The following is a 25,756-nucleotide window of genomic DNA, read 5'->3' as shown; positions in this document are numbered from 1 at the left end:
AGGGAGATAGCCGAGTATGTGAGCAGATGTGCTGTTTGTCAGCAAGTTAAAGCAGAAAGGAAGAAGCCGTTTGGGTTGTTGCAGCCGCTTCCCGTTCCAGAGTGGAAATGGGAAAATATCACCATGGATTTTGTGTACAAGCTCCCGCGTACACATAATGGCTTTGACGGCATTTGGGTGATCGTCGATCGACTCACTAAGTCGTCCCATTTTATTCCTGTGAGAGAGAAGTATTCTCTGAGCCGTTTAGCGGAGTTGTTCATTTCGAAGGTTGTGAAGTACCACGGTGTCCCAGTGAGTATTGTTTCGGATCGAGATCCACGATTTACGTCGAAGTTTTGGGTAGCTTTCCAGGAAGCTTTGGGCACGAGATTACTTTACAGCACGGCGTATCATCCACAGACAGACGGACAGTCAGAGAGAACTATTCAGACCTTGGAGGATATGCTGCGAGCTTCGGTGTTGCAGTTTGGTGACGCTTGGCACCAGCGGTTAGATTTGATGGAATTTGCTTACAACAATAGTTTTCATTCGAGCATTGGCATGGCGCCATTTGAGGCCTTGTATGGCAGAGCTTGTCGCACACCGTTGTGTTGGTCAGAGGTTGGAGAAAGAGTTTTAGTGGGTCCAGAGATTGTCGAGGAGACTACTCAGAATGTTCAGGTAATTAAGTCTAACCTGAAAGCAGCTCAGGACAGGCAGAAGAGTCTAGCGGATCGGCGTGCTACGGACAGAACATATGAGGTCGGAGATTGGGTATTTCTGAAGCTTTCACCGTGGAGAGGTGTTGTGCGGTTCGGAAAGAAGGGGAAACTGAGTCCTAGGTACATCGGACCATACGCGGTCACAGAACGAGTTGGTGAGGTAGCTTACAGGTTGGAGTTGCCTCCGGAGTTGGCTAGAGTGCATAATGTTTTTCACGTGTCTATGCTCCGACACTATGTTGCTGATCTATCTCATGTGATACCTCCTCAACCGCTTGAGATTAATCCAGATTTGACGTACGACGAGGAACCGGTGACGATCATCGATTGGAAAGAGAAGGTTCTGAGGAACAAGACGGTGAATTTAGTGAAGGTTTTGTGGAGGAATCATTCCGTTGAGGAAGCCACGTGGGAGACAGAAGATCGAATGAGGGATTTGTACCCTCGTTTGTTCTTTGGCCACTAGGGGTTATACTTGGTTGTTTTGAATTTCGGGACGAAATTCTATTAAGGTGGGAAGGTTGTGACATCCCGTCCCGGGATTTTTAAAAAAAAAACGTACGTGTGAAATTACAATTTTGCCCCTAGTTCGATTTTTGTCACGTTGTGGGTTGTTTGGAGTGTTGGGGCATGTGTTTGGAACCTTACACACTCCCACATACACACTGACACTGCTGTCTCTCTCTCCCTCTGTCTTCTCCCTGTCTTTCTCTCCCCCGAGCTCCCCTTTGCCACTGTATACGTACGGACACACACCAAGAACCATTATTTTGTAGCAGATCGAGGAAACCAAGGGTGGAGTTGTGATCGTGAGGTCGAGGGGAGCACGAATATATCCTTTTCAGGTGAGAACATCGACGTTTTCACGTCGATTTCTTAAACTCCGTTTTGAGTACTGTTCATGCAAAGTTTATACTTTGAGTTTTAGGGAATTCTGAGCTTGTGGTTGTGTTTGTGAGGTTCCCAGGAGCTTGGGAGTGGCTCGTTGGTTGAATTTGGACGTAAGGATCCTTGGTTGTGGAGTTGGCCGGTTTTGGGAAGCTTGCACAGGTATAATCTAGTGAGTTTTAGACCTTAAATTGTGTTTGGTTGTGTTCTACTAGTTTAGAGCTTTAATTTGGTGCAAGAAACGTGGAAAAAGGTGGAAAAACGAGAGAGTTAGAGCGATTTGCAGGTTTCCGGCGACGGTGCCGGCGACGGCGACGGTGCCGGCGACGGCGACGGTGCCGGCGACGGCGACGGCGCCGGCGTCGGGGGGCTGGCCGGAGAAGAAGCAGGAATATTCCGTTAAGTTTAACGGAATATTCCTGACGGCAGGGGTTAAGTTTGACGGAATATTCCGTCAGTTTGACGGAATATTCCTGACGGCGTCTGTTGACACCGTCAGTGTGCCTGGCACGTGGCCGCGCGTGGGGGCGCGTAGGTCCGTGCCTGTGCTGGCGCGTGCGGGGTCCAAAATTTTTTCTAAAATTATGGTTGTGATCCTGAGGTTGTGTAGAGCACGTGGGTATATTCATTTGTCCATTTTGAGCAATGTATGAGAAGTTATTACGAGAAACGAGTTATGTGCTTTAAAGTTAACGTTTTTATAGTTGTTTCGCATCTAGGTGACACGTACCCAGAGGACGAGCGTGCACACGCGAGACAGGGGGGCTACGACCCTTCTACATACCAGTGAGTGGGCTTTTGTTTTCCGTATATACCTATATACATTTATATTCCCAGAAATTGAATTAAAAAGGGTTATTTGCCTTATGCCATGCACTTTATTATTTATCGTTTATGCATCTTTGCATGCATTATTTGTGGCATACATATACATATGCATATGTCATATATATTTTTATGTGGGTGCTGTGGAGGCATAGGTAAGTGCCAGGTAAGCGTTAATTAACGATTGCATTACATAGTGTTTAGAGATGCTTAGAGAGCTCATAACCTGCACCCCCGGTGTTAGTGCTCCCGCCCAGAGTAGGGCACAGTCCTTCACGTGTTGTTCACCTCCCGCACCATACGCTCAGCTTGGATCCAAGCTAGGTGCATAGGCCTGTCGTACAGACCACTTTAGGTGGTTCCGACTCGTAGGTGACCCGCGATTATTCGCACAGCCTTCACGTGATCGTAGCACTAGAGCGTATATATGTGTTACACCCAGGCCTGTCGTACAGACCACATAGAGTGGTTCCGACTCGTGGGCAGGTTCAGTTGTTGAGTTTGAGATTGAGCTCTATACGCAGCCGTACAGGTCACGTTAGGTGACTCCGGCTGCCAGATGTTATGTTATTGATATGATTCATACCTGAGCACATACATTTCATTACGAGGTTTTGATCTGGCATATCTTGAGCATGATTGGCATACCCTTGAGCATGTTGGGCATATCTATACATACGTACATATGTTTATTTTCTGGGAAGTATACAGGTTTTACGGTGAGGGGTTAGAATGTATTTTTATGAAATGGTTTTCAAAGAGCTTTGTTTTTGCCCACTCACGCTTTTGTTTTGCGCCCCTCCAGGTTCTAGTTGCTTAGCCGTTGCGGTGGTTTCCCTTGAGAGCTTTCTGGCGTTCTGACAGACACTCCATATTGTAGGGTCGCCTTCGGGCGTACTACTGTTGTCGTTTTATTTGGACTGCTATAGACCTGCTCTGAATTTGTATCGCACTAACTAGCACTTATTCTAGTACTTGTATGCTAGTTTTTTAATTATTCGTACTTTTATATTACTACTTATTAGCTTCCGCACGTGCACATGGCTACGTCACCTCTGTGTGACGGCCAGCACGCTCCGATCTCGGTCGGGGTGTGTCAAATATGGTGTATGTTTATCATCTTATTTATCACAATTAGATAATTTTGAATTTTGCGATTTGTGCTTATCCACTACACAAATCTCAAAATTCAAACTCATGTAACGGCAATAAGTTTGAATTTTGCAATTTGTGCTTATCCACTACACAAATCTCAAAATTCAAACTCAAGTAACGGCGATAAATAAAGTGGTGAGCATACACCACACCAAATGGTGGTGAGCAAAATTACTTCCAAAAATAACATAAGGCGTTTTGACGGGACTCGTACAATGTAAATTATTCTTTGAAGAATCATTTATTTTTTGGTAATTTAACACTTGTTTGAAAGTATTTTGAAAGAAAATGACATGAAACCTAATTAAATTGATACAAACATCAACATTATTGGGAAGAAAATGATATGAAACCTGATTAAATTGACTTCTAAACTAGGCACACTAAAAAGATGACGTCTTATACGAGAAAATAAAAGAACAAATATGAATATATACATCAACAATTAACAATCGTTCAAATCATACGTCATAGGTTTTTTAATCTGAAACTCACACACACTTTTTTAGTGCACTAATCAACCTGTATACAAAATTAAATCGAAAAATTGTGTAAATAATTAGGCATAACCTTCAAACTAACTAGGATTTGCTTGAACAAAAACAAAATTTAGTTAAATAATAGTTAAATTCCTATTAGATTTTCAGAGAGCAGGGGGAAAGCTTCTGCCCATGGCGTTCACACTAGCAAAGAACCCCACCAGGTCCTGCCTGTACGGAAGATAAGACCGCCGCTTATTATACCCGTCCTTCGCCACCGTTTTGTTCCTCACATAGAACGCCTCGTGAGCCATCGCCACTGCTTTTGGACCTTTACTGGGCTTTTTCCTGGGCACATCAGACGCGGACGCCGCCCCGGTTCCGGACCCGGAGCTCTTTTTGGTTTCCTTGTTGTATTCTACTTTTTTGGAGCTGGACGACAAAGGCGTCAAGAAAACCAACTCCTTGCCGCCTTCGCTGTTGCTCCGCCGCAGCAAATCCCGGAGGCTCCACCGCCTTGATGACGAAGTCCCGGTGGATTTGCTCTTCTTGCACTTCCCACGCGCTTCTCCCGACGCGGCTTTCGGCATCCACACGCAGTAATTCCCCGGTGGGACCTCCTCCAGCTCGTCCACGTCGGATGAGGACGACGACGGCAGACCATCATCGTCCTCCTCCACCTTTTTATTATCCCGACCGCCGGCAAGAAGGTCGCGTTGACTTTTATCCGACAGGAGGTCGCGGTTAAATACGGGGAAAACGGGGCCGATCTGGTGTTCGTCGAAGAAAACCTGGTCGGCTGATTTCTGAAACGACACGAATTCGAACTCCTCCTCCTCCTCCTCCTCGTCGGCGGCGGATTCATTGTCGTTTTTATGGTCCCCTAATTGATCGGACTCCAATTCTTCGAGCAAATTCAGGTGGTCGAATTCCCGACAGACCTTGGCGGCGACATCCGCTAGTTTGTCGGTGGAGTAGCTGTTGAAGCTGGGAGAGACGAATTCCTGTTCGAAATCGTCTTCGTTTTGCATATCTTCTCGTCGTAGGATTTTGTTTCTGGACGTTTTTGGTGCGTTTGAGGATTAGCGGTTGTGGCGATTGGGTTTCCCTCTATGGCACTAAGCTTTTATATAGGACCGTGTTAAGTTGAAAGATATAAAAAGCAAGTTTGCCATACTTAATTATTAATTAATGAAGGTGTGATATTATTGGTGGAAGCTTCGAAGGAAAGTTTTCCAGCGTGAATGTCATCAACATGTCATGTTCCATCCATTCTATTTGTAATAATAACATCTACATCTACTAGCGATTCTACTAATAAAAATAGTTTTGCTGGTAAACCTAATGGGGTGTGATATCCACACACTTCATTTTACTTCTCATACATATTTTTTTAATTTTCGACCGTCGAATCGGATGAATTGAAGAAGATTAACGAACAGAAATGATCAAGGAATATATGAGAAGTAAAATGAGATATGTAAATAGCATACTCCCAACCTAATATGTTTAGGCCTATTTTATGTACTGAAAGTTTAAACGTTAAATATACGTATTAATTATTTATTTGTATTACAACACGTAAAATAATTTATCACCTAAGTGTGTAACGGTGATTTGAGTTGAGAGCGTGTTGAGTTAAAAGGCAGGAGATACTTTTGTTAACTTTCCTTGTTCACATTCTTAATTACATCCACGTCAGCATGTGAGCTTCCTGCACGTGTACGCGTGTCTGAACGCGGTGGCAAGATGGAGCAGCAAAAGGCACAGCATCGATAAATTTTGGACCTGGCTTTTCCATCCTCTCACTTCCATACACTTTCATTCCCTTCTATTTCTTAGGTCAGGATTAAGTTATGTCAATATTTTATATTATTATTTCTATAAAAAATCAATATAAAATAATGACGTGATTTAATCGTGACTGTACAAAATAGTAGGGAATGGAAGTGTATGAGAATTGTGAGGGCAGAGAAGCCGGGTCCATAAATTTTTCATTATAACCGAAACACCGAGGGTACACAACGTGTTTTTATATAAGTGGTGAAAATTTTTATTTTTTAAGTTATTAACTTTTTAACACATATATCCCACCATTTGTATAGTAATACGTAGTGTACCATCCCGTGTAATGGTCACACTAAAAAATTTCTCCACAACATCCGAACACAGAAAAAAACAAATGGAAAGAAATCACCACAATTAGGTTGGTGATTCGGGATGCTTAACCAAACAAAAAAAGAAAGGGAACTTTAACGAAAAGCTTTCGGTACTGTTCACTTTAACGAAAAATTATATTTTTATACTAAAAAGTCAATCCTTGTACTATTCACTTCTCCATTTATTTTGTCTTTATCGTTAAAATTTAAAGTTTTCAAACTTTTTTCATTAGTTTTCCTAAAAAGAAATGGTAAACTTATTACAAACTTGATATTTTCCGTGAGATTTTAATTTTACTTTTAATCGCACAAAAAAATATTTTTAATCAAATAAATTTTCATGAGATGGTTGTAAAATTTTCATTTAACTTGAGATTTTATTTTGACAATTTTTTTACTTTGAATAGAAATGTAGATTATTTGAAGGAAATTCTCTCAAATTAAGACTCGACATGAATTCTCTGCTATTCATGATTTAATACGAATTTTTGTGATGACATTATAAAATGTATGCCAAAAAGGTTGCAGTGAGTGTATCGAGAACGTCGTCTCTTTAACATTTCTCTTCTTTTTATACACTTGAGTCTGATGTCTTATTTTGGTGCTTTAGAATATAAAATACGAAAAGTAATGTTATTCATACCATGTTTTTGTACCACATTTTCATACCATCTTGGTGGCATTTGATGTGGATAGCCACATCATTTGAATTAATCAGATTTTTAAATTTAGTTCATTATTTAATAAACTAATGATTAAAAAAACTAGTTAATTAAATGATGATTGCGTTTTCGAGAAGTCTTTCTCTTTTTTTTCTTGGGTTTTGTAAATTTTTCAAATAATGCGACTGTCTACATCAGATATCATCTAAGATGATATAGAAATATGATATAAAAACTTGGTATAAATAACATTACTCAAATACAAATCTCAGATGCCACCCTCTTGGGGGCACGTGGACTTCTAGAAGGAAAAACAGCGTGGCCGTAGATAATTGACAGAGATGCCAATTAATTAATGGGATAGTTAAGCTTGTTCTAGAAGCAATATTCAATTATTATTATTGTTATGCAATTTGGCCTAAATCCAGGAAAATAAATATCCTCCTTACCCATGGAGCACAAGAAGCCACAAAACCATGCCAAGTGCGAGTTACGTGATTTATATATATATATATATATATATATATATATATATATATATATATATACACGTGTGTGTGTGTGTGTAAGACGAAAATGCCAACCAGTAGTTGTACTTCTGAGGGTTTATATATAAATTATTTGTTTAATTAAGTAATTTTTCTATCAATTCAATTAATTAAGCATCCCAAACATACGTATATACATACGCCAGCACACTATATATCAGTGTGTGTATGTGTGTGTGTATATATATGTGTGTGTGTGTGTGTGTGGGGACGAAAATGCCAACCAGTAGTTGTACTTTTGAGGGTTTATATATAAATTATTTGTTTAATTAAGTAATTTTTCTATCAATTCAATGAATTAAGCATCCCAAACATACGTACATACATACGCCAGCACACTATATATCACGTATATATACGTTTGTGCATACGTTTATGGTGTGTGAACGGCCTATACACACCGATCACAAAGATCCTTTGCTATTATATGACATCATTATCCAGTTCGAGCAAGTATTATACAAATGTAAGATTACGTGGCGAGAAATCCACTAAATCTTATTATTTTGAAAATTTGAAAGAAAAAAAAGTCGTAACAAAGGATCTCTTCCCAGGTGAGTGGACTTTATGGGTTTGGTGGGAAAGATCCGAAGAGGATTTCTTCCCGGGTTTTAGGGTCCTAGCTCCTCATCCCCTTATCCCAAAAAGCGAGCTCCGCATACAACGAACATGTTTTTGCGCTTACAAAGCTCTACTCTATAAATAAGAATCCATTTATCCTTACCTATAAATGACAAACTTACATACTATACGTTAACTATGATTACTTGCACAAAAACAAAATTGATGTATATGTTGTGATTATCACTTACAAGTGAAAATAAGTAGTACTAAATCGTAATACTAAATGACATGTAAATATAATATTTGCTTCAGGCACGCATAAAAAACGTTTGAATGTCAAAGTCTCCTCAGTCTTTTAAAGAAAAAATGCAGCTTCCTACGAGATCCCAAAAATAATCATAAAATCGGTTAAAATAACGTTCTAGAAAGATCCTCCGAGTGCGGCCGCAACAACCCATTTGCCAAAAATGTATGGAAAAAAGAGATTGTGTTCAGTTCGTGAAAAGTGCTTATTTAAAAAGTACATGGCAACAGAAAAAGCATATTGACTTCTCCTTTGCCAGACTAGCACTTTGAGGCATCTCAATAAACAATGCAAAGCCATCCCAGCCAGCCAGATTAGATGCATGCCAATTTGCCATACGTCTTAATGAGTTGCGCTTAAGCAGGGATTAGTGTTAATCCTTAAACTAATATATAATGTAATTTATCCACGTGGATTAAACTTTTACATCTGCTTAATCAATATCTTTATTTCTTAATGGAGAAGGGATATTCTTTGGATCTCTTTCACCAAGACCACTAGATCAAGTGATCCGGGTTTTTGAAATTTCATCAAACAGTCAAAAATTATTATAGTTTTTAAGGGATCAAAACAGGTGGGCCGTTGGATAAAATTTCAAAAACTCAAATCACTTGATCCGGTAACCTTGATGGAAGAGATCCGGAGAAAATCTCTTCTCTTCTTACTGTTGATGCTGATCTACAAAACAAACTAGTGGGTGGTTAAATTAGTGGGATAAGATTTGCAGTAATCACCATGCATTTTAATCAAATATTTATATATGCATAACGGCTGTCATTTTAGTTATGGTATTATTATTTATTAATTCATATTGCAATATTCCACTCCATAGGCTGCGATTGCTGGCTTTAATCTACTTTTAATGGCTGCAACTATTGGCGCCGGTGACGATGTTCAAAGTTCTAACAAAAAAATCAGACAATGACAGAGTGGCACGTGAATGATTGATGCCTGAAACGAAGAACGTTCCCTTATATCTTAATATCGAAAAATTCCTCCGCTTTCACTCGTTGTAGCATGATGATAAAGCTCCTCATGTTTGTCGTGCAAAATGTTGTAGCTAAAAAGTCTGTAAAGACATCTTTGACATGTTTACTAATTCACAACCGAAATTGAAGAAATTAAATTGACGAGGAGTTGGAATCTGAATCGTAATGAAAATCGGAGTATAAATGACACTAGTTCATAAGTTGTTACTAATTCACCTGAATCATAATGAAAACCAATTTGATTATTAAAACGTGTTATAAGTTGAAGGTTTGTTTCTCCAGTAAGTAGGAAGTCATAAATTTAATTTCTTATTTTACGTCGCCCGTTACTTTAATATACTCCATAATTGAAATTCAACTCATAATTTTCATTCCATTCACTTTAAGCTTTTGCCACACTGGGATTTTCCTTTTTGTTTGATAATTTGATGATATACTTATCAGCTTTACATGGCTAAAACCTACAAAGTCCTGAATCTACAACATATTCACAAAACCAAACCATCCCCTGATTACACATACACAAGTCCGATCCCGGGACCGTGCTTCACAGCTCTCTTTCCCTCAATCTCTGCTTCAGGTGCTGCAGTTTGCTACTGACTCTCAGAGGCAATTCGCCGGCAGTCTCCTTGTCTGAGCCATTTAATCGTTTCTGTTGTATTACATCGTGACGCATTGGTTTGAACCGTGTCTGGAAAGCCCTGTACGAGAAATATGGCATCAAAGTGCACATGGTAACGAGAAGGGTGACCATCCAATACAGAGGACTGGGAGCACAGGCTTCAACGAGAACTTTGTGTGCGGTTGTGGATACACTCGGTGAGACAGAGCCGTAGATCACTAAGAATACATACCAGAAGGTGATACTGCCCCAGATGAATAAGTGCTGGATCCAAGTGAAGTAGTTGATGGAGAGTGCCATTTGGCAATTGACAACCCAAACTACGCACGAGTACATTGTGACCCCGAGCACTTCATAGTCTACTACTTTACCGTCTCTTTGGAGTGCTTGGCCAATCATGGAATTGGTGGTGAAGAAGTAGATAATTATGGAGCTCAAAACACCGTTAAGCATCCAACCAAGTATCCGGGTCCAACTGAAGAGGATATTCTCCACTCCCTCTAGGTATAAAGAGGGATACTATCAACAGAACAAGAGCATGAACGGTAAGAATCCATTCCACAAAGACGGAAATAAACAAGAATTGTGATGAGCCAAGAAGATAAGTATATGCCTTTTGGTTCTTACTGATCGATTAAAGCACATGCTACTAGAGTTGATGTTTACCAATTGAACATCATTTAAGATGGAATGACGACATACCAAAGCCGAGGCCTCACATCCTATATAAGCTCTACAAAAGAGAAATATTGTATACCTTGAGGCATAGCCGTGCTGAAACATCCTGATCAAAAATGCCAAGAGCAATTACGGGAAGTGATGTGAAGAAGACATTGTAGAATGACATGTACCAATCGTTGTAAGCAGGTTGACCAGAGAAAGAAGCATGGGCTTCAAACCAAAACAGAGTAAACCCAAATGTAATGTTCTTGTAGAAGAAGTAACATATCTGCATCAACCAAATGTCAACTGGGTATGAAATCTCTTGCTTGCTTTCCTTTTCAAATTTTTATTTATTTTTTTTTTTTTAATGACAATTATAAGAGACATATTTTACCATCATTGATATGCGCCTATAACACCAGTGCCCATGAACAAGCAAGAGACACTCCAGAAAACGAAATTGAGCTATTGCAAAATCACTAGCCATCACCGCCTGCATTCACAAATTAAACGGAATCAGAAGGGTCTTAAGTATAAAATATGCAAGTTATATGTCTGAGAGCAATCGGTCACCGAAAACAAACAATTGCTGGTAAATAGTGTTGTAGACAAATGCATGCTCTATTCTCACTTTCAAAAGTACACTGATTTGGTAAATACTGTTATAGACAAACACGTTCACTATCTCACTTTCAGGAGTGCCATAATTCCAAGTTTGTATCTTGAAATTCGTAAAAACCCCGTAATAATCAGATCATCACAAAGAGAAAATAAAGTTACCTGCATCCCTTCAACACCACTAATGCCAACTCCAATATCAGCTTCTTGAAGCATGCCAACATCATTTGCACCGTCACCAACAGAAAGTGTTATTTTACCTGTTCCGAGTTTTACCAATCTTGTAACCTGCACATATTTCGTAGTTCTATCAGATTACTTGATATCAGCAACTGGCCTTATGAAAAACCTTTAGATAATTTGAATGGATATGCTCATGAGCATGATCGAGATACTTACAAGAGCTTTCTGTTTGGGCGTAGAGCGGCAGCATATAACAGAAGCACACGTACTTGCAAGCTCCAAGAACGATTTTTCGACATCCTTCTTGAGACAAAATTCCAAGGACTTCCCATCAATTATCAAGCCAAACGATTTAGCTTGGTTCGAACTTTCTTTAGCTTCATTAATTTGCGAAATACCTTCTCCAATTTGCTTCCTTATGCTTGCAAGAGAAGCCTTAAAAAAATCAAGGTTTCAGAAATTACATCACAGAAAAAGAAAAAAGTAAGGAAAAAACAATGTGTTGGTTTTTTGCTTTAGGATTCTGTACCTTTTCAACTGCCTCTTTATCCCCTTGTTTCTCCAAAGCATTTATGTCAGGCAAATCGAGACTGATGACAATCCGTTTCATATCTTGTCTAAGTAGACTGCAAGCATACCTGTAAAATTTACAATACTTGTAATCTGTAACTTGCAGAAAAATATAATCCAAGCGTAAAAATTGAAGTACTAGAAAAAAATAATCAAAGCACAAAAACTGCTAGCATACCCAATGTTAACTGCAGTTTCCATTTTATCCCCCGTCAATACCCATATCTTAATCCCAGCTTGGGCAAGCTTCCTAATACATTCAGGAACCTGCATCCCGAGAACAATATCTGTACGGAATTAATTTTCCATGAACACAAACAAACCCTTCTCAATAAAAATTGTGCTCTAGTTTTTTGTTTCTTGATATGAACTTCCATTTCACATAACTATCAAATTGTACAAGTCTCCAAATTCAAGGGAGGACGAAATAACAATACTCCCCAATAACCTAATTCAAGTGAAAGGACTTGTAACAAAAAACCATCAAAATTTAATACTCACCCCCTTTTGCAGTTTGTCTTCAACAGCTGTCACAGCAAGTAGAAATAAGTCCCTTTCAATCTTGTCAGCAACTCCGTCCACCAGTACATCTCGACTTTCGGTGACAGAAGCTTTGGCCTTCACAAACTCCTTTTCCCACATTTCAAATTCTTCTACACCAAGCTCACGGCATGCAATCACCAAGGTTCGTAAACCTGCTTCAGCATATCTATGAATGTGCTCCTTGGTCTGATCCTCAAACTGCCACCCATCTTTTGCAAGCCTTTCCAAAATTGCACTGAATATGTACAGATAAATGAAAATCATGGAATTACAAAAACCCAACTTGCACCTTCAAACATGGACCTTAGGCATGCCCACTCAAGAGTCTAACCTGTCTGCACCCTTGCAAAGGAGCAGTAATTTATTTTCCGGGCTCCTTACAATTACTGACATTCTTTTGCGAGAACTGCTGAACTCCAAGACGTGAAGAAGCTCGTATTCCCTGGGATAAATATATGTGTCAGAAGCTATCAGCAGTAACCGTTATGGCTTCCCAGCCACGTAAGCAATATAAGGAGACTGAATGTAAAAATAAACAGGTCAAAGTACGAATGGAACTCACCTATCAACCTTTCTCCAACTTTCAGAATCCAACTCATGCAATGATATGCTTGTTTGTGTCCTTTCAAAAAACTCAAACCCAAGCTCCCTGGCAGCTATGACAAAAGCTGCTTCATCCGGTGACTCAGCTTCATAGGTTATTTCTCCTGATGCTTTATCCACAACTGGAATGGCTGTATGACAGATTGCTAAAACCCGAAGGAATTTCTGTATGATATCCGAATGAGGTTCATTGACCCACTGCCCATTCATGATGCGTATGTCTCTAAAGTTGAAACCCTTTATTGACTTTCCAGAGTCAACATTATAACTAGCATGATCTAATATATCACCAGTTTCAGGCAGTCCATTGACTCCGTCCTTTCTCTTTGCCAACGCCCTCTCCACTTCTGTCACATCATGGCCATAAGCAGTGCCTGCTATCGAACATTTAATGAACTCCATGGAATTACATGTCAGTGTACCTGTTTTGTCAGAAAGTATCATATCAACCTGTCCAAGTTCCTCATTCAGGTTCGACGTGCGTGCATGAGCCACCCTATCCATTTCCTCATAATACATATCCCGATCTTGGTTAATGAAAATACTCTGTAATACCTTCACAATCTCAATGGATACATATAAAGATATTGGTATTAAATATCCATACAACATAAGCGCTGTCAAGAAATGGAAAAAAGCCGCAAGTGCTGGTCTTTTGGGGTCATAAAACACGGTTGAATGATCTGGACGAAGATACCACCTTCTTATATTTCCACCACTTATATCCCATCTAGTGTTGATTCCAAAAAAGAGAGAGCCAGTAAAGGCTATCACGACCAGAGAACTGAAAAGAATGTAGATTATCTTATCCATTTTCCTCTCGATTTTACTTCTCTTTGAAGGAGGATCTGTTGCATTCTGCATCACTTTTGTGTCGTGACCAGTAAAGACGACGACACCATAGACATATTCAGTGTTTTTCAGCTTAGAATCTCTTAAGAGCATCTGTTGTAAGGAAAGCGAGTAAGTCTTTCCATCGTAGAACAATGTCCCAACAAATGAATACAGATTTTCATTTGGGTCCTCACACTTGATCACCGCTTTAAATTTTTCCAAGGAATCTTCATCTTGAAGATGGGATGTCACCTCCAATGCATGCTTCAATTTTAAATTAGTTTCTCCATCAAGGTTCATAGTATCAACATAGCAAATCCCATCCTCATAGCTTGACGAAAGCAAAAGCAGATCTGCAGGAAAGTACTCATCCTTGTGCACCTTCACAACATCACCAACCCGGAGTTTCTTCCATCTGGTCTTGTAGAATGTACAATTCCTACCATAAACTCTAACCTTTCGACTGTTTGCCTCAATATCCTGAAACAGTTTCGAATTTATAGCCAATTCAATTAGGAGAAGCAAATAAAAAAAGCCAACCAAAATATTAATTTCGAGCTACTTCCTAATAGCATTGCTCCTACAACAACCAAAATGACTACATATTCTAAACCTTCCCTGCATATCGTTAACGAACAAGCTTAAGCTATAGCACAATTCAAATACAACTACACTGTATATTCTTTACAGATAATCTGTAAAAGCGCTTTCAGTCATTTAAAAGCAGTTCCTAAACGAGCCCTAATTCAAACATTGACTATACAACTTCAAATAACTAGTAATACCAATACCGCAAAAATGTTCACCTGCTTTCTTCGCCGCCAATCTTCAACGGCTTCCTTAGCCATAGTAGCTCCGATCACCACTATCAACGGCACAGCTACACTAACAGCTCTAAAGGGCGCCAACGGACTGAACGAAACACAAGCTACAACAAGAAAATATATATTTGCAACCCTCCTAAACTGCTCAAACAAAGACTTTGGAATGAAGTTCGCCGCCGTGTACTTGGTAGTCGAAACATAATTTCCCCTGTATCTCAACTCAAGCGCCTCCGGATGATCCGGATCATTGCAATGCACCACCCTCGAGTACCCTCTTTCCCCGATTTGGGGATGACTTTCAGGGAGAGGAGAGCGAAAACACGAAAACGAGTACAGCTTGCTAAACTGGATCCCTCCCCTCCTCCTCCGCCCTTCCGGCATTTTCTCAGGTGGCCTCAAGCCAACAAGGCTCCTGCTTTGCGAGGATCGGAGATGTCGTCTATCGTACGTCTTACCCTTACTTCACAGGTGAGTGACAATTTTTCCTTCCTCACTCCTCACTCAAATTTCCACCCACATTTCCCCTTCACTTCCCGGGAAAATCACCAACAAAACAACCAAACAAGTCGCACCAACTTCCCAAAACTAAGCAGACGATATCACCTATGAAAGCGAAATTTTGCACCAATTTCTACGCCAACGGAGTGTCAGACAATTAACAGAAATCTACCCGAAATTGACAAAACCCCATTGGAGGAGGAGCTAAAAGATCAAAACTTGAGGAACACATAGGAACATTGATTGAGTGCCTTGCTTACCCAGAGCAACAAAGTGGGTGCAAAAGTTTGCATATTTAAACTCCAGATTTATCCCACTGATTATTTGTTTCATAAAGCAAGCCTCTTCCGTGTGGCATTTGGCTCTTTACACTGTTTTACTGTTATTTTTTGTTTTTTAAAAGTTTATTTATTTCAAATATTATTGCTTTTTTATTAAAATATATATTGAATTTTACCTTTATATATATATATATATATATATATATAAAATAAAAATGAAAATAAAACAAGAAAAAGGTTGATATAAATTGGAGCAAAAATGGCAAACTTTGTATACAGCTAGAAAACTAGGTGTGTGGAATTTCAGAAAACCCTAGAAGTTGTGTTTCAGAGAATTCCTTACTTCCATTGCAGCCTCTGTGGAGATCTCATGCTTGTGGCTGCTTGTTTGGTTTTGCAGCTCAAAATCTAGAGAGAGAGAGAGAGTGTGAGATAACAAAAATAATAAGTTAACTTTGTAGGAAAGGGATCCTATCCATATCCCTTCCACCAAATCCACTAAGGCCATAAATCCGGGTCTTTGAAATTTGATTCAACGACTAAAATTATTATAACTTTTAAAGTGAACCCCTGTTTGTAGCAATTGGCAAAGACGAAGCTAGTGTAGGCCTAGGGGGCGGATGCCCCCACTCATTTAAAAAAAAATGTATGGTTGCGTTCCAATTCTCAATAACCAGCCCTAATTAAACTACAATTAAAAATATTGGTAGGCAACTAAACTAGTCTACCGTTTTGGATCCCAAATGCCTACTTGATGACAATTTAATTAACAATTAATTTAATTGTGCCTCCTCGTTTTTTTAACCCTAGGTCGTTAATCCACACAAAACTCATCCCACCACGTACGGTAAAGCAATTCCAGTCCTCAACTTCTCCAGATTTTTCCTCCTGTTTCATTTAACCAAAACTCAATTGAATTTGGAGTGTTATAGACAATTGGAGTTCAAATAATCAATTATCAAAATTCAACACAAGAATTTTACTCCAGAAGGTATTTTATACGACTTTACTTCATTAATTTGTTTTTGGCATTTCAATTTAGAATTTAGTTTTCTAATTTAGAGATCAATGGATGAATAATAACATGATTATTTTTATATAAAGAGATATTTAATGGTATTGGTAATGATATTGTTATGCAATGCTTTTAAAACATGAAAACGATTTGAGGAATAATGTAATATATTGTATGAAAAACTTTATAGATTAATATATTAGTGTTTTGTTCAATAAATTCTTGATATTTTTAATTGTGACTTTGTTGTTTTTGAGGATGCCCCCGCTCATAAAAATCTCTAGCTTCGTCCCTGGCGGTTGAATCAAAGTTCAAAAACCCGGATTTGTGGTCTTTGTGGATTTGGTGGAAGGGATCAAGAAATGATCCCTTTCAATTCGGAGAAACTAGAATAATGGTGTACCAATATGATATAAATTGATGTCATTATCGGGACTCCCTTTGGCGTTTGTTTTCGATGTGGTTTGAGCATGTAGGGAATGAAGGCAACGTAAGGTTACATGAAGATTGGTCACAATCTTTGCCCACACATGTGGCCGACTGTGATTCTACTTTCTTGTGTCCCTTCTTCCTTTGATCAAGCAAAAGTTAGAAAGTTAGAACCGTGCATAGTCATCACCTTTGTTTTCTAACTTCTGGATAACTTCGAGGAAATATTTCATTGGAGTATTGTGGTCGTTGATAAAAACCAAAAAGTTATTTCTATGTTTGGAAGAGAAAAACTACCACAAAAAAAAATTAAAAAAAAAAAAAAAAAAAAAAAAGCTATTGTATAGCATTCTCAAAAAGAGAAAAATTCCAAAAAGATAAGGCATTCTCATGTGGGTGGGGTTGTTTCCCACTTGAAATCAACATTGGGCCTACTCTTTGAGTCCACACATACAGTCCTCGCATTTGAGGATTCTTTAAGGTATCCATCGAGTTCATATATTGAGATACTTTGAAGACTTCTATTCTGACCCATTGGTAGCCTTTTGTCTCTAAATGTAAGGACTATACTGTTGTAGGAACTCCATTTAGGGTTCCCATTGGAGATGCTTTTATATTTTTGCCAACATTGTTATTAGCGGTTTTGATAACATTACTCTTTGACGTTAGAATGTGAGCAACTATATCGAGTGTACCCTAAAAACTAATTGGCAATGTTCCATAACATACTCAATCCAGATACAAGTGTTATAACAATGCTACAAAATTACCGGTTAAAAATTTGGTCAGTTTGAGTATGCGACGATCTGTAAACTCTTGTCTTCTTATAACGATGAAATGTAAAACGCATTTGATGGTTAATTAAAATTCAACTATTTATCTAACTCACTAACGTTACATATGTAATAAATAAATTCTAAACTTAAATTTCAAGTTTCTTGAAGCAATAATGGCGGTTCAGGAGTCACCTTGGTGCAGTCGACCCTAGTGAGTCATCGTCCAGCCGACAAAAAGAGTCACATGCTTAGGTGTTAGGATGCACAAATTCTGAAGGTAAAAATGGAACACATAAACTGTGCCATGTGCAATTACAATAGGTCTCCATTCCGGATCTGGATCTCATCCGGATTCAACTATTAGGGATTTTAGGGATTCTCACATCTTAGCCATTCATTGTATATCATGTAGTCAGAAATCATTTGAATTTTTTTTTATTTAAAATTAAATACAAATAGTGCATGATGAAAACTGGCCGCACGATGTACGATAAACAGTTAGAATGTGAGAATTCGTAGGATCTCCATAAAGAGGATTCGGAGAGGATCCTCTTCCCTCAATTCCATGTCAATGTTGGGCTCACGTTCCACCTCTTAGTGAGATTTTTCAGTGTATTTAGAACATGGGATGGTACTCACTCTATAAATAGTGAGATACTTGAAGATTAACAACTTAAAATTAAAACTTCTCTTTGCTTATACAAAAACACGTGATGTACTAGCCGTATTTCTATTTCAAACACAATAAAAAATTTATCCACCTCTTGGTGGAATTGTTGATGATAATAAATCACGAGGCATGCACAATTGCTGCACATCATGCGGCCGTCGCCATTGCCACTTGTCACTCCTTAATTGTGCAAAATTCAATTCACATCGTATGTCTAATTTTTATGTTGGGCCATACTCATCAACAACCCTAAATTATTGTACATCTTTCATCATTTTCAAATACGCAAGCTCCTACAGGTGTCAAAATACTGTTAGGTTCCCTATTTTATAAAAAACAAATTTCATGACACGTGTATGCTGATATTTTGATATGGCGAGTGACAAATGGCCAAGGATCTGCTGTCCCTAAAATGGTGTCTCATTTTATGTCTCCTTTCTATTTATTTGACACGTGTCATCCACTTTAACATAAGTTATGTTAAGTTGTACTAGTATTTGCCTACACACCTTGTGTGTATGAACACATTTTTTTAGAAAATGAGAAGGAGAGAGGGAGAAAGAAAGAACATGGGGGGAGTTTGAGGTTTTTGTTGTTGTTGTTTTTTGTTTTTTTTTTAAATATTGAAGGTATTTTAATATCACCCGTAGGTGAGGCTTCAATAAAAAGCAGTAAAATTTGGACCTGTGAAATTACATTATTGGCCATAACATCACCTGTAGGTGAGGCTTTAATAAAAAATAGTAAAATTTGGACATGTGAAATTACATTATTGCCCATCATTTTTTTTGTGTGATAGAAGACTAAGTAATTTTTTCACCCTCTTTTGGTTGACAAAGAATGTTTCATTAATTAATAAAGATTATTGTGAGTTCAGATGGAAAGAAATTCCCCAAAATACGAGAGATTTTTTTAGTGTGATTGGCATATGAGGTGGTACATCTTTAACTATATAATTGGTGGGATATATGTGTCAAAAAGTTAATAACTTAAAAAATAAAATTTTCCACCACTTACATAAAAACACGTGGTGTACTACTCGTGTTTCCGTCACAATAAAAATGAGGAGTATTAGATTCCCAAGCAACTGGTGTCGTCAGCCAACCACCTTAACCACCCCACCTAACTGACGACAACACCCTCAATCTCGATTTGTATCTTTCCCTCCTCCCTCTCCCTCTAAACTCCCGCTTCAAAGTCTAACTAATCACCACGATATCGTTATCTCCCAATTCATCAGAAATTCAATTTAAACCGCCGGCTCCGATTTAGTTTGATTCAAATCAAATCGACGGATCCAGTTTAATTCAATTTAAATCACCGGCTCTAGTTCGACTCAAATCAAATCGCGCGCTCCGATTCAATTAGATTCCAAAGGACAATTCTGATTCAATTCAATTCCAATCTTTATCAATATATTTTTCATGGAACATCGTTTCTAGTTTTTTCTGGAACATGATCAGTTTTAGAGTGGACACCATTAATGAGAATTATGGCAACTATTTTTTTTGGGGGGGGGGGGGTGGGGAAAGGAATGAAGACGAAGTCGTTAGGGAAATAGACAGTCTCAGCCGCTTCAACAGGACAACAAATCCTTGGCTGTGACAAATGCACATTGGGATTAAATAATTCCCGGACCATCCGGAAGCCAAATAATATATATGTAAATGTCTTCCGAAGACTCTTTGAATGTTTGATATGAATTTTTTTTGTGCCCACCAAATGTTTCAGGTAATGTCTTTTAGGCATATCTTGCTAGCATTCGGTATGTTATGTTGAGAATACTTAACAAATTCTCTCGATAACATTCATCAAATTGTTTCGCCATATGTTGATATCTGTTTGTTAGATGCACAACTTGGTTCAACTTACGATAACAAGCCACTAAGTGTTTGACAAATGACCGAATGAATATACTGAAATTTTATGCACGCTTCACGATCTGTTTCTATTCAAAACTTAGAATGAGTCAAATTTTGGCTTACAATTAATTTTGTAAAATTTATCAAAATCAATTGAAAACGTGGGCTACTCACAGTTTTGGTCAAAATAATGAAATTTTTAGTTTTAGGAAATAGTTTGTAATGGAATTAATAAAAATGTTGCAAGACATTTGGATGTGATTTTATCCTTTATTAGGTCCCGAAATTATTTTTTATTAATTTTTAAAGTTCAAAAATAGAAAAAAAATAATGAAACCTAATAGCGGGGCCCCAAAAGAGATTTGTAGGTGTCTAAAATCTTGGGAATGTCCTAAATTAATTTTAGGAAATATGTGGTGCGAGTAAATAACTCTAACTTTGGCTTACAACGAATATTGTAAAAGTTCTCAAAATCGATTGGAAAACAGTTAAGGAAAAAATTGAAATTTTTTGCTTTAGCAAATATTTTGCCTTGGAGTTAAGGAAAATATTGCAAGATCTATGGACGTGATCATACCGTTTATTAGGTCTCAAAACTATTTTTTATTGATTCTTAAAGTGGAAATTACAAAAATATCTTTAAATTTAGGTTTTAAATCGTTGATTTCAAGTGTTTAAATATGAATTATAATAGGTTTTGTACGGAAAATATATTTTGAAGAATGTGAAAATTATAGTCTGTTGTTAAAGAAATAAAAGAAAAAAAAAAGAAAAAAAAAACTGAAAAAGAAAAAAAATGAAAATGGGTGGATCGGTATAAAACTAGCGACTTAATTTGAACATACTAGCGAATTAATTTGCACATACTAGCGACTCTTAATGGATAGAATCAGTAGAAAAGTACCGATCGTATCATTTTCTTTTTTTTTCCCCTCCTTTTTTCTTTTTCCATTGAATATTTTTTTTATTCCTACATTACTTTATTTAGATTGAAATTCCTTTAGATTAAGATTTATATCCTTGTTTTCAGATTTTTTTACATGGATTGTAAGAAAATTTTCATCGAAAACACATTTTGTAGAACATGAAGATGATAGTTTGGTGTTGTGGTATGGGAAAAGCAAAAACTTAAAAAATTAAAAAAATAAAATAAAAATAATGGTTTAGGCACAGGGAGACGTAGCCCAAACTCATGCCCTCGGGAAGGCCTAAGGCATAGCGAAAGCACCCAAACTCATGCCCTCAGGAAGGCCTAAGGCACAACAAAAGCAGTGAAGGCCCATGAGGTTTGGGGTTTAGTGGCGTGTGAATAGTAACACCTTGAGTTCAATTGTTTAGGGGCGTGTGAATAATAACACCATGAGTTCACAACACATTTTAGTGCCCAGTGCACTTGAATTCTTTTCCCTCGTAGCAACGTGGTGGAGAAATGTTTTTTTTTTATTTTTAAAGAAGGGGTTATTGAATTAAAAGTTACAACTTTAGTGTGAATTCTGTCATGTTTGATAGTAGCTTATAAATGCCCCAACCCTGGCAATCATACTTCATCCCGCCAACCATGGTTGACCATTGAGATTAAAACTAAACCCTACTCCCTATTAATAACGACCTATAAATGCCCACCATCCACACCAATGCTTTATGCGGGTAACAACGGTCGAGCCATGGGATTAAAACTAAACCTATCCCCTATAAATGCCCTACCCCGACACCTATGGTTCGTATGACAAACCATGGCTTACTTGTGGGATTAAAACTAAACCATACCTCATTACCTCTATAAATGCCCTACCCCCAACACAATTGGTTTGTACAGGAAACAATAGTTGACTTGTGAGATTAAAAATAAACCCTACCCTATATTGATAACGACTTATATATGCTCCACCTCTGACATCAATGCTTCGTGCGAGCAACAATGGTTGACCTATGCACCTGGGATCATATTGTTTTGCATGCGTTAGGCTGCCTCGTTTTGTGTGCCAAGTATTTTTGTACGTTGAACTCACCTCGTTTGGCGTGCACAAAGCACGTCTTGTTTTTTGTGCGTTGATCTCACAATTGGTTTGTATGGGAAACAATGGTTGACCTGTGAAATTAAAACTAAACCCTACCCTATATTGATAATGACTTATATATGCTCCACCTCTAACACCAATGCTTTGTGCGAGCAACAATGGTTGACCTATGCACTTGGGGGATTGCATTGTTTTGAATGCGTTAGGCCACCTTGTTTTATGTACGAAGTATTTTCGTGCGTTGATCTCACCTCATTTTGCGTGCATGAAACACTTCTCGTTTTCATGCGTCGAGCCTGCCTCATCTTACGTGCCAAATTTTTGTGCACCCCATCTTTGCCCGCATGAAACACAATCTTTGCCCACACACATGGCTGATTGTGATTCTGCTTTCATGAGTCCCTTCTTCCCTTGGTTAAACAAAAGTTAGAAAGTTAGAACCGTGCATAGTCATCACCTTTGTCTTCTAGCTTCTGGATAACTTTGAGGAAATATTCCATTGGAGTATTGTGGTGGTTGATAAAAACTAAAAAGTTATATCTATGTTTGGAAGAGAAAAACTACAAAAAAAAAAAAAAAAAAACATAAAAACTAAAAAGATAAGCTATTGTATAGCATTCTCAAAAAGAGAAAAATTCTGAAAAGATAAGACATTCTCATGTGGGTGGGGTTGTTTCCCACTTGAAATCAACAATGGGCCTACTCTTTGAGTCTATACATACAGTCCTCGCATTTGAGGATTTCTTTAAGGTATCAGTCGAGTTCATATATTGAGATACTTTGAAGACTTCTATTATGACCCATTGGTAGCCTTTTGTCTCTAAATGTAAGGACTATACTGTTGTAGGAACTCCATTTAAGGTTCCAATTGGAGATGCTTTTATATTTTTGCCAACGTTGTTATTAGCGGTTTTGATAACATTACTCTTCAACGTTGGAATGTGAGCAACTCCACCAGGTATACCTTAAAAACTAATTGGCAATGTTCCATAACATACTCAATCCAGATATAAGTGTTATAACAATGCTACAAAATTACTGGTTAAAAATTTAATTAGTTTGAGTATGCGACAAGCTGTAAATCTTGTCTTTTTATAATGATGAAATATAAAGTGCATTTGATGGTTAATTGAAATTCAACTATTTATCTAACTCACTAACGTTACATATGTAATAAATAAATTCTAAACTTAAATTTCAAGTTTCTTGAAGCAATAATGGCGGTTCAGGAGTCACATTGGTACAATCAACCCTAGAAAGTCCTCGTCCGGCCGACAAAAAGAGTCACATGCTTAGGTGTTAGGACGCATAAATTCTGAAGGTAAAAATGGAACACACGAACTGTGCCATGTGTAATTACGATAGGTCTCCATTCCTGATATGGATCTCATACGGATTCAAATAGTAAGAATCCTCACATCTTAGTCATTTATTGTACATTGTTTGGTTAAAAATCATTTGAATTTTTTTATTTTAAATTAAACACCAATAGTACCTGATGAAAATTGGCAGCACGATGTATGATGAACATTTAGGATGTGAGGATCCATAGAATCTCCATAAAGAGGATCCGGAGGGGATCATTTTCCCTCCATTCCATGTTGATGTTGGGCCTACCTCCCACCTCTTAGTGAGATTTTTCAACGTATTTATGGGTGGTACTCACTTTATAAATAATGAAATGAGTAATGCTATTCATAACATGTTTTTATACCACATTTCTATACCATCTTAGGTAGTATTTGATGTGGACAACCACATCATTTGAAAAATTTGCAAAACCCAAGAAAAGGAATAAGAAAGACTTCTCGTATACCACAATCATCATTTAATTAACTATTTTTTCTTAATTATTAGTTTTTAAAACAATGAACTAAATTTAAAAATATGATTAATTCAAATGATGTGGCTATCTACATAAAATGCCACCTAAGGTGGTATGAAAATGTGGTACAAAAATATGGTATGAATAACATTACTCTAGTGAGATACTTGTGTCAAAAAGATTAATAACTTAAAATAAAATTTTCCTTTATTTATGTAAAAATACGTGTTGTGCATACCGTACTTTGAGCACAATAAAAAAAATTATCTACCTCTTGGTGGAATTGTTGATGATAATAAATCAGGAGGCATGCGCAATTGATGCACATCATGCGGCCGTCGCCATTGCCACTTGTCACGCCTTAATTGTGCAAAATTCAATTCACATCGTATGTCCAATTTTTATGTTGGGCCATACTCATCGACAAACCTAAATTATTGTACATCTTTTCATCATTGCCAAAATACACAAAGCTCGTACGAGTGGCAAAATACTGTTGGGTTCCCTAATTTATAAAAAACAAATTTCATGACACGTGTATGCTGATATTTTGATATGGCAAGTGACAAATGGCCAAGGATCTGCTGTCCCTAAAATGGTTTCTCCTTCTATGTCTCCTTTTTATTTATTTGACACGTGTCATCCACTTTAACAGAAGTTTACTTCTATTAAGTTGTACTAGCATTTGCCTACACACTTTGTGTGTATGAACAAATTTTTTTAGAAAATGAGAAGAAGATAGGGAGAGAGAGAACCTGGGGGGAGTGGGAGGTTTTTGTTTTTGTTTTTTTTTGTTTTTTTTTCTTTTTTCTTTTTAATATTGGAGGTATTTTAATATCACCTGTAGGTGAGGCTTCAATAAAAAAACAGTAAAATTTGAACTTGTGAAATTACATTATTACCCATCATTTTTTTTGTGTGATAGAAAATTAAGTAGTCTTTTCATTCTCTTTTGGTTGACAAAAAGGATTTCATTAATTAATTAATAAGTAGTCTTTTCATCATCATTTAATTGACAAAAAGGATTTCATTAATTAATTAATAAGTAGTTTTTTCATCATCTTTTAGTTGACAAAAAAGATTTCATTAAAAGTTCAAAAATAGAAAAAAATAATAATAATGAAAACTAATAGCAGGGCCCCAAAAGAGATTTATAGGTGTCTGAAATCTTAGGAATGTCCTAAATTAAGGGGGGTGTAGTCAAACTCGGATTTGAGAAGATTTTAAAAGACTTTAAAATCCTAATGTAGTCAATTAAAGGATTTTAAAATCCATTCAAATCTAAGTGTGGTCAATTAAAAGATTTTAGAATCCATTCAAATTTAGGTGTAGTCAATTAAAAGATTTTAAAGTAGTTTAAAATCCATCCAAATCTAAGTGTATTCAAAAAATTAAGATTTTGGAGGATTTCAATAAGTTGTGGATTTTGTGGGATTTGAGAGTAAAAAGTATATATAACCAATAGTAAAAAGAATTCAACCCCACCCCCCTAGGATTTCAAATCCTTCCACCACAATCCACCACAATTCATTCAAATTCTTTAAAATCCATATGAATTTGTAGGAGTCTTTAATCCTCTTTAATCCTATTAAATCTATCACTTTTAAAATCTTTTAAAATCTTAGTTTGACTACACCCCCCTAAA

The 25,756-nt window shown here is 37.4% G+C and overlaps 2 protein-coding genes and 1 long non-coding RNA gene across 5 annotated transcripts; 1 reads left to right on the top strand and 2 right to left on the bottom strand.

Moving 5' to 3' along the window:
• The first annotated feature begins 1,643 nt into the window (after positions 1–1,643).
• On the top strand, positions 1,644–3,387 carry LOC148693999 (uncharacterized). Of its 2 annotated transcripts, none has more exons than XR_015966433.1 (3): positions 1,644–1,754; positions 2,312–2,378; positions 3,223–3,387. It is a non-coding gene; the product is annotated as an uncharacterized LOC148693999 (long non-coding RNA). The 2 variants fall into 2 exon arrangements; XR_015966432.1 differs by having other exon boundaries at positions 1,658–1,754; positions 2,297–2,378.
• Positions 3,388–3,984: 597 nt separating this feature from the next.
• Positions 3,985–5,188, bottom strand: LOC137739269 (uncharacterized). The gene has a single exon (XM_068478822.2). The coding sequence runs from the start codon at positions 5,080–5,082 to the stop codon at positions 4,216–4,218; it is 867 nt and encodes a 288-aa protein (XP_068334923.2). The 5' UTR covers positions 5,083–5,188; the 3' UTR covers positions 3,985–4,215.
• A 4,436-nt stretch (positions 5,189–9,624) lies between these two features.
• LOC137739253 (putative phospholipid-transporting ATPase 8) lies at positions 9,625–15,573 on the bottom strand. 2 transcript variants are annotated; one of them, XM_088700037.1, is made up of 12 exons: positions 15,363–15,573; positions 14,720–15,312; positions 13,039–14,393; positions 12,808–12,918; positions 12,435–12,711; positions 12,112–12,200; positions 11,893–12,001; positions 11,580–11,798; positions 11,343–11,468; positions 10,957–11,055; positions 10,657–10,848; positions 9,625–10,418 (listed from the first exon to the last, which is right to left on the bottom strand). In XM_088700037.1, the coding sequence occupies exons 2-12, from the start codon at positions 15,116–15,118 to the stop codon at positions 9,825–9,827; spliced, it is 3,570 nt and encodes a 1,189-aa protein (XP_088556163.1). In that variant the 5' UTR covers positions 15,119–15,312; positions 15,363–15,573; the 3' UTR covers positions 9,625–9,824. The 2 variants fall into 2 exon arrangements, with proteins under 2 accessions (XP_088556163.1, XP_068334910.2); XM_068478809.2 differs by having other exon boundaries at positions 14,720–15,573.
• Positions 15,574–25,756: the final 10,183 nt, after the last annotated feature.

Source organism: Pyrus communis, chromosome 9 (genome assembly GCF_041283825.1).
Source record: "Pyrus communis isolate YQ-2024b chromosome 9, ASM4128382v1, whole genome shotgun sequence".
Classification (NCBI taxonomy): Eukaryota; Viridiplantae; Streptophyta; class Magnoliopsida; order Rosales; family Rosaceae; genus Pyrus; species Pyrus communis.
Note: the sequence above shows the minus strand (reverse complement) of the source record. Positions and strands in the feature narration are given on the sequence as shown.

Excerpts from the sequence above, each read along its gene's own strand:
- LOC137739269 (XM_068478822.2), bottom strand. The coding sequence starts at position 5,082 with ATGCAAAACGAAGACGATTTCGAACAGGAATTCGTCTCTCCCAGCTTC.
- LOC137739253 (XM_068478809.2), bottom strand. The coding sequence starts at position 15,118 with ATGCCGGAAGGGCGGAGGAGGAGGGGAGGGATCCAGTTTAGCAAGCTG. Across the intron at positions 12,712-12,807 it reads CTTTGCAAGGGTGCAGACAG|TGCAATTTTGGAAAGGCTTG; the intron begins GTTAGACTCTTG and ends GTACATATTCAG. Across the intron at positions 10,419-10,656 it reads CAGCACGGCTATGCCTCAAG|TATCCCTCTTTATACCTAGA; the intron begins GTATACAATATT and ends TTCTGTTGATAG.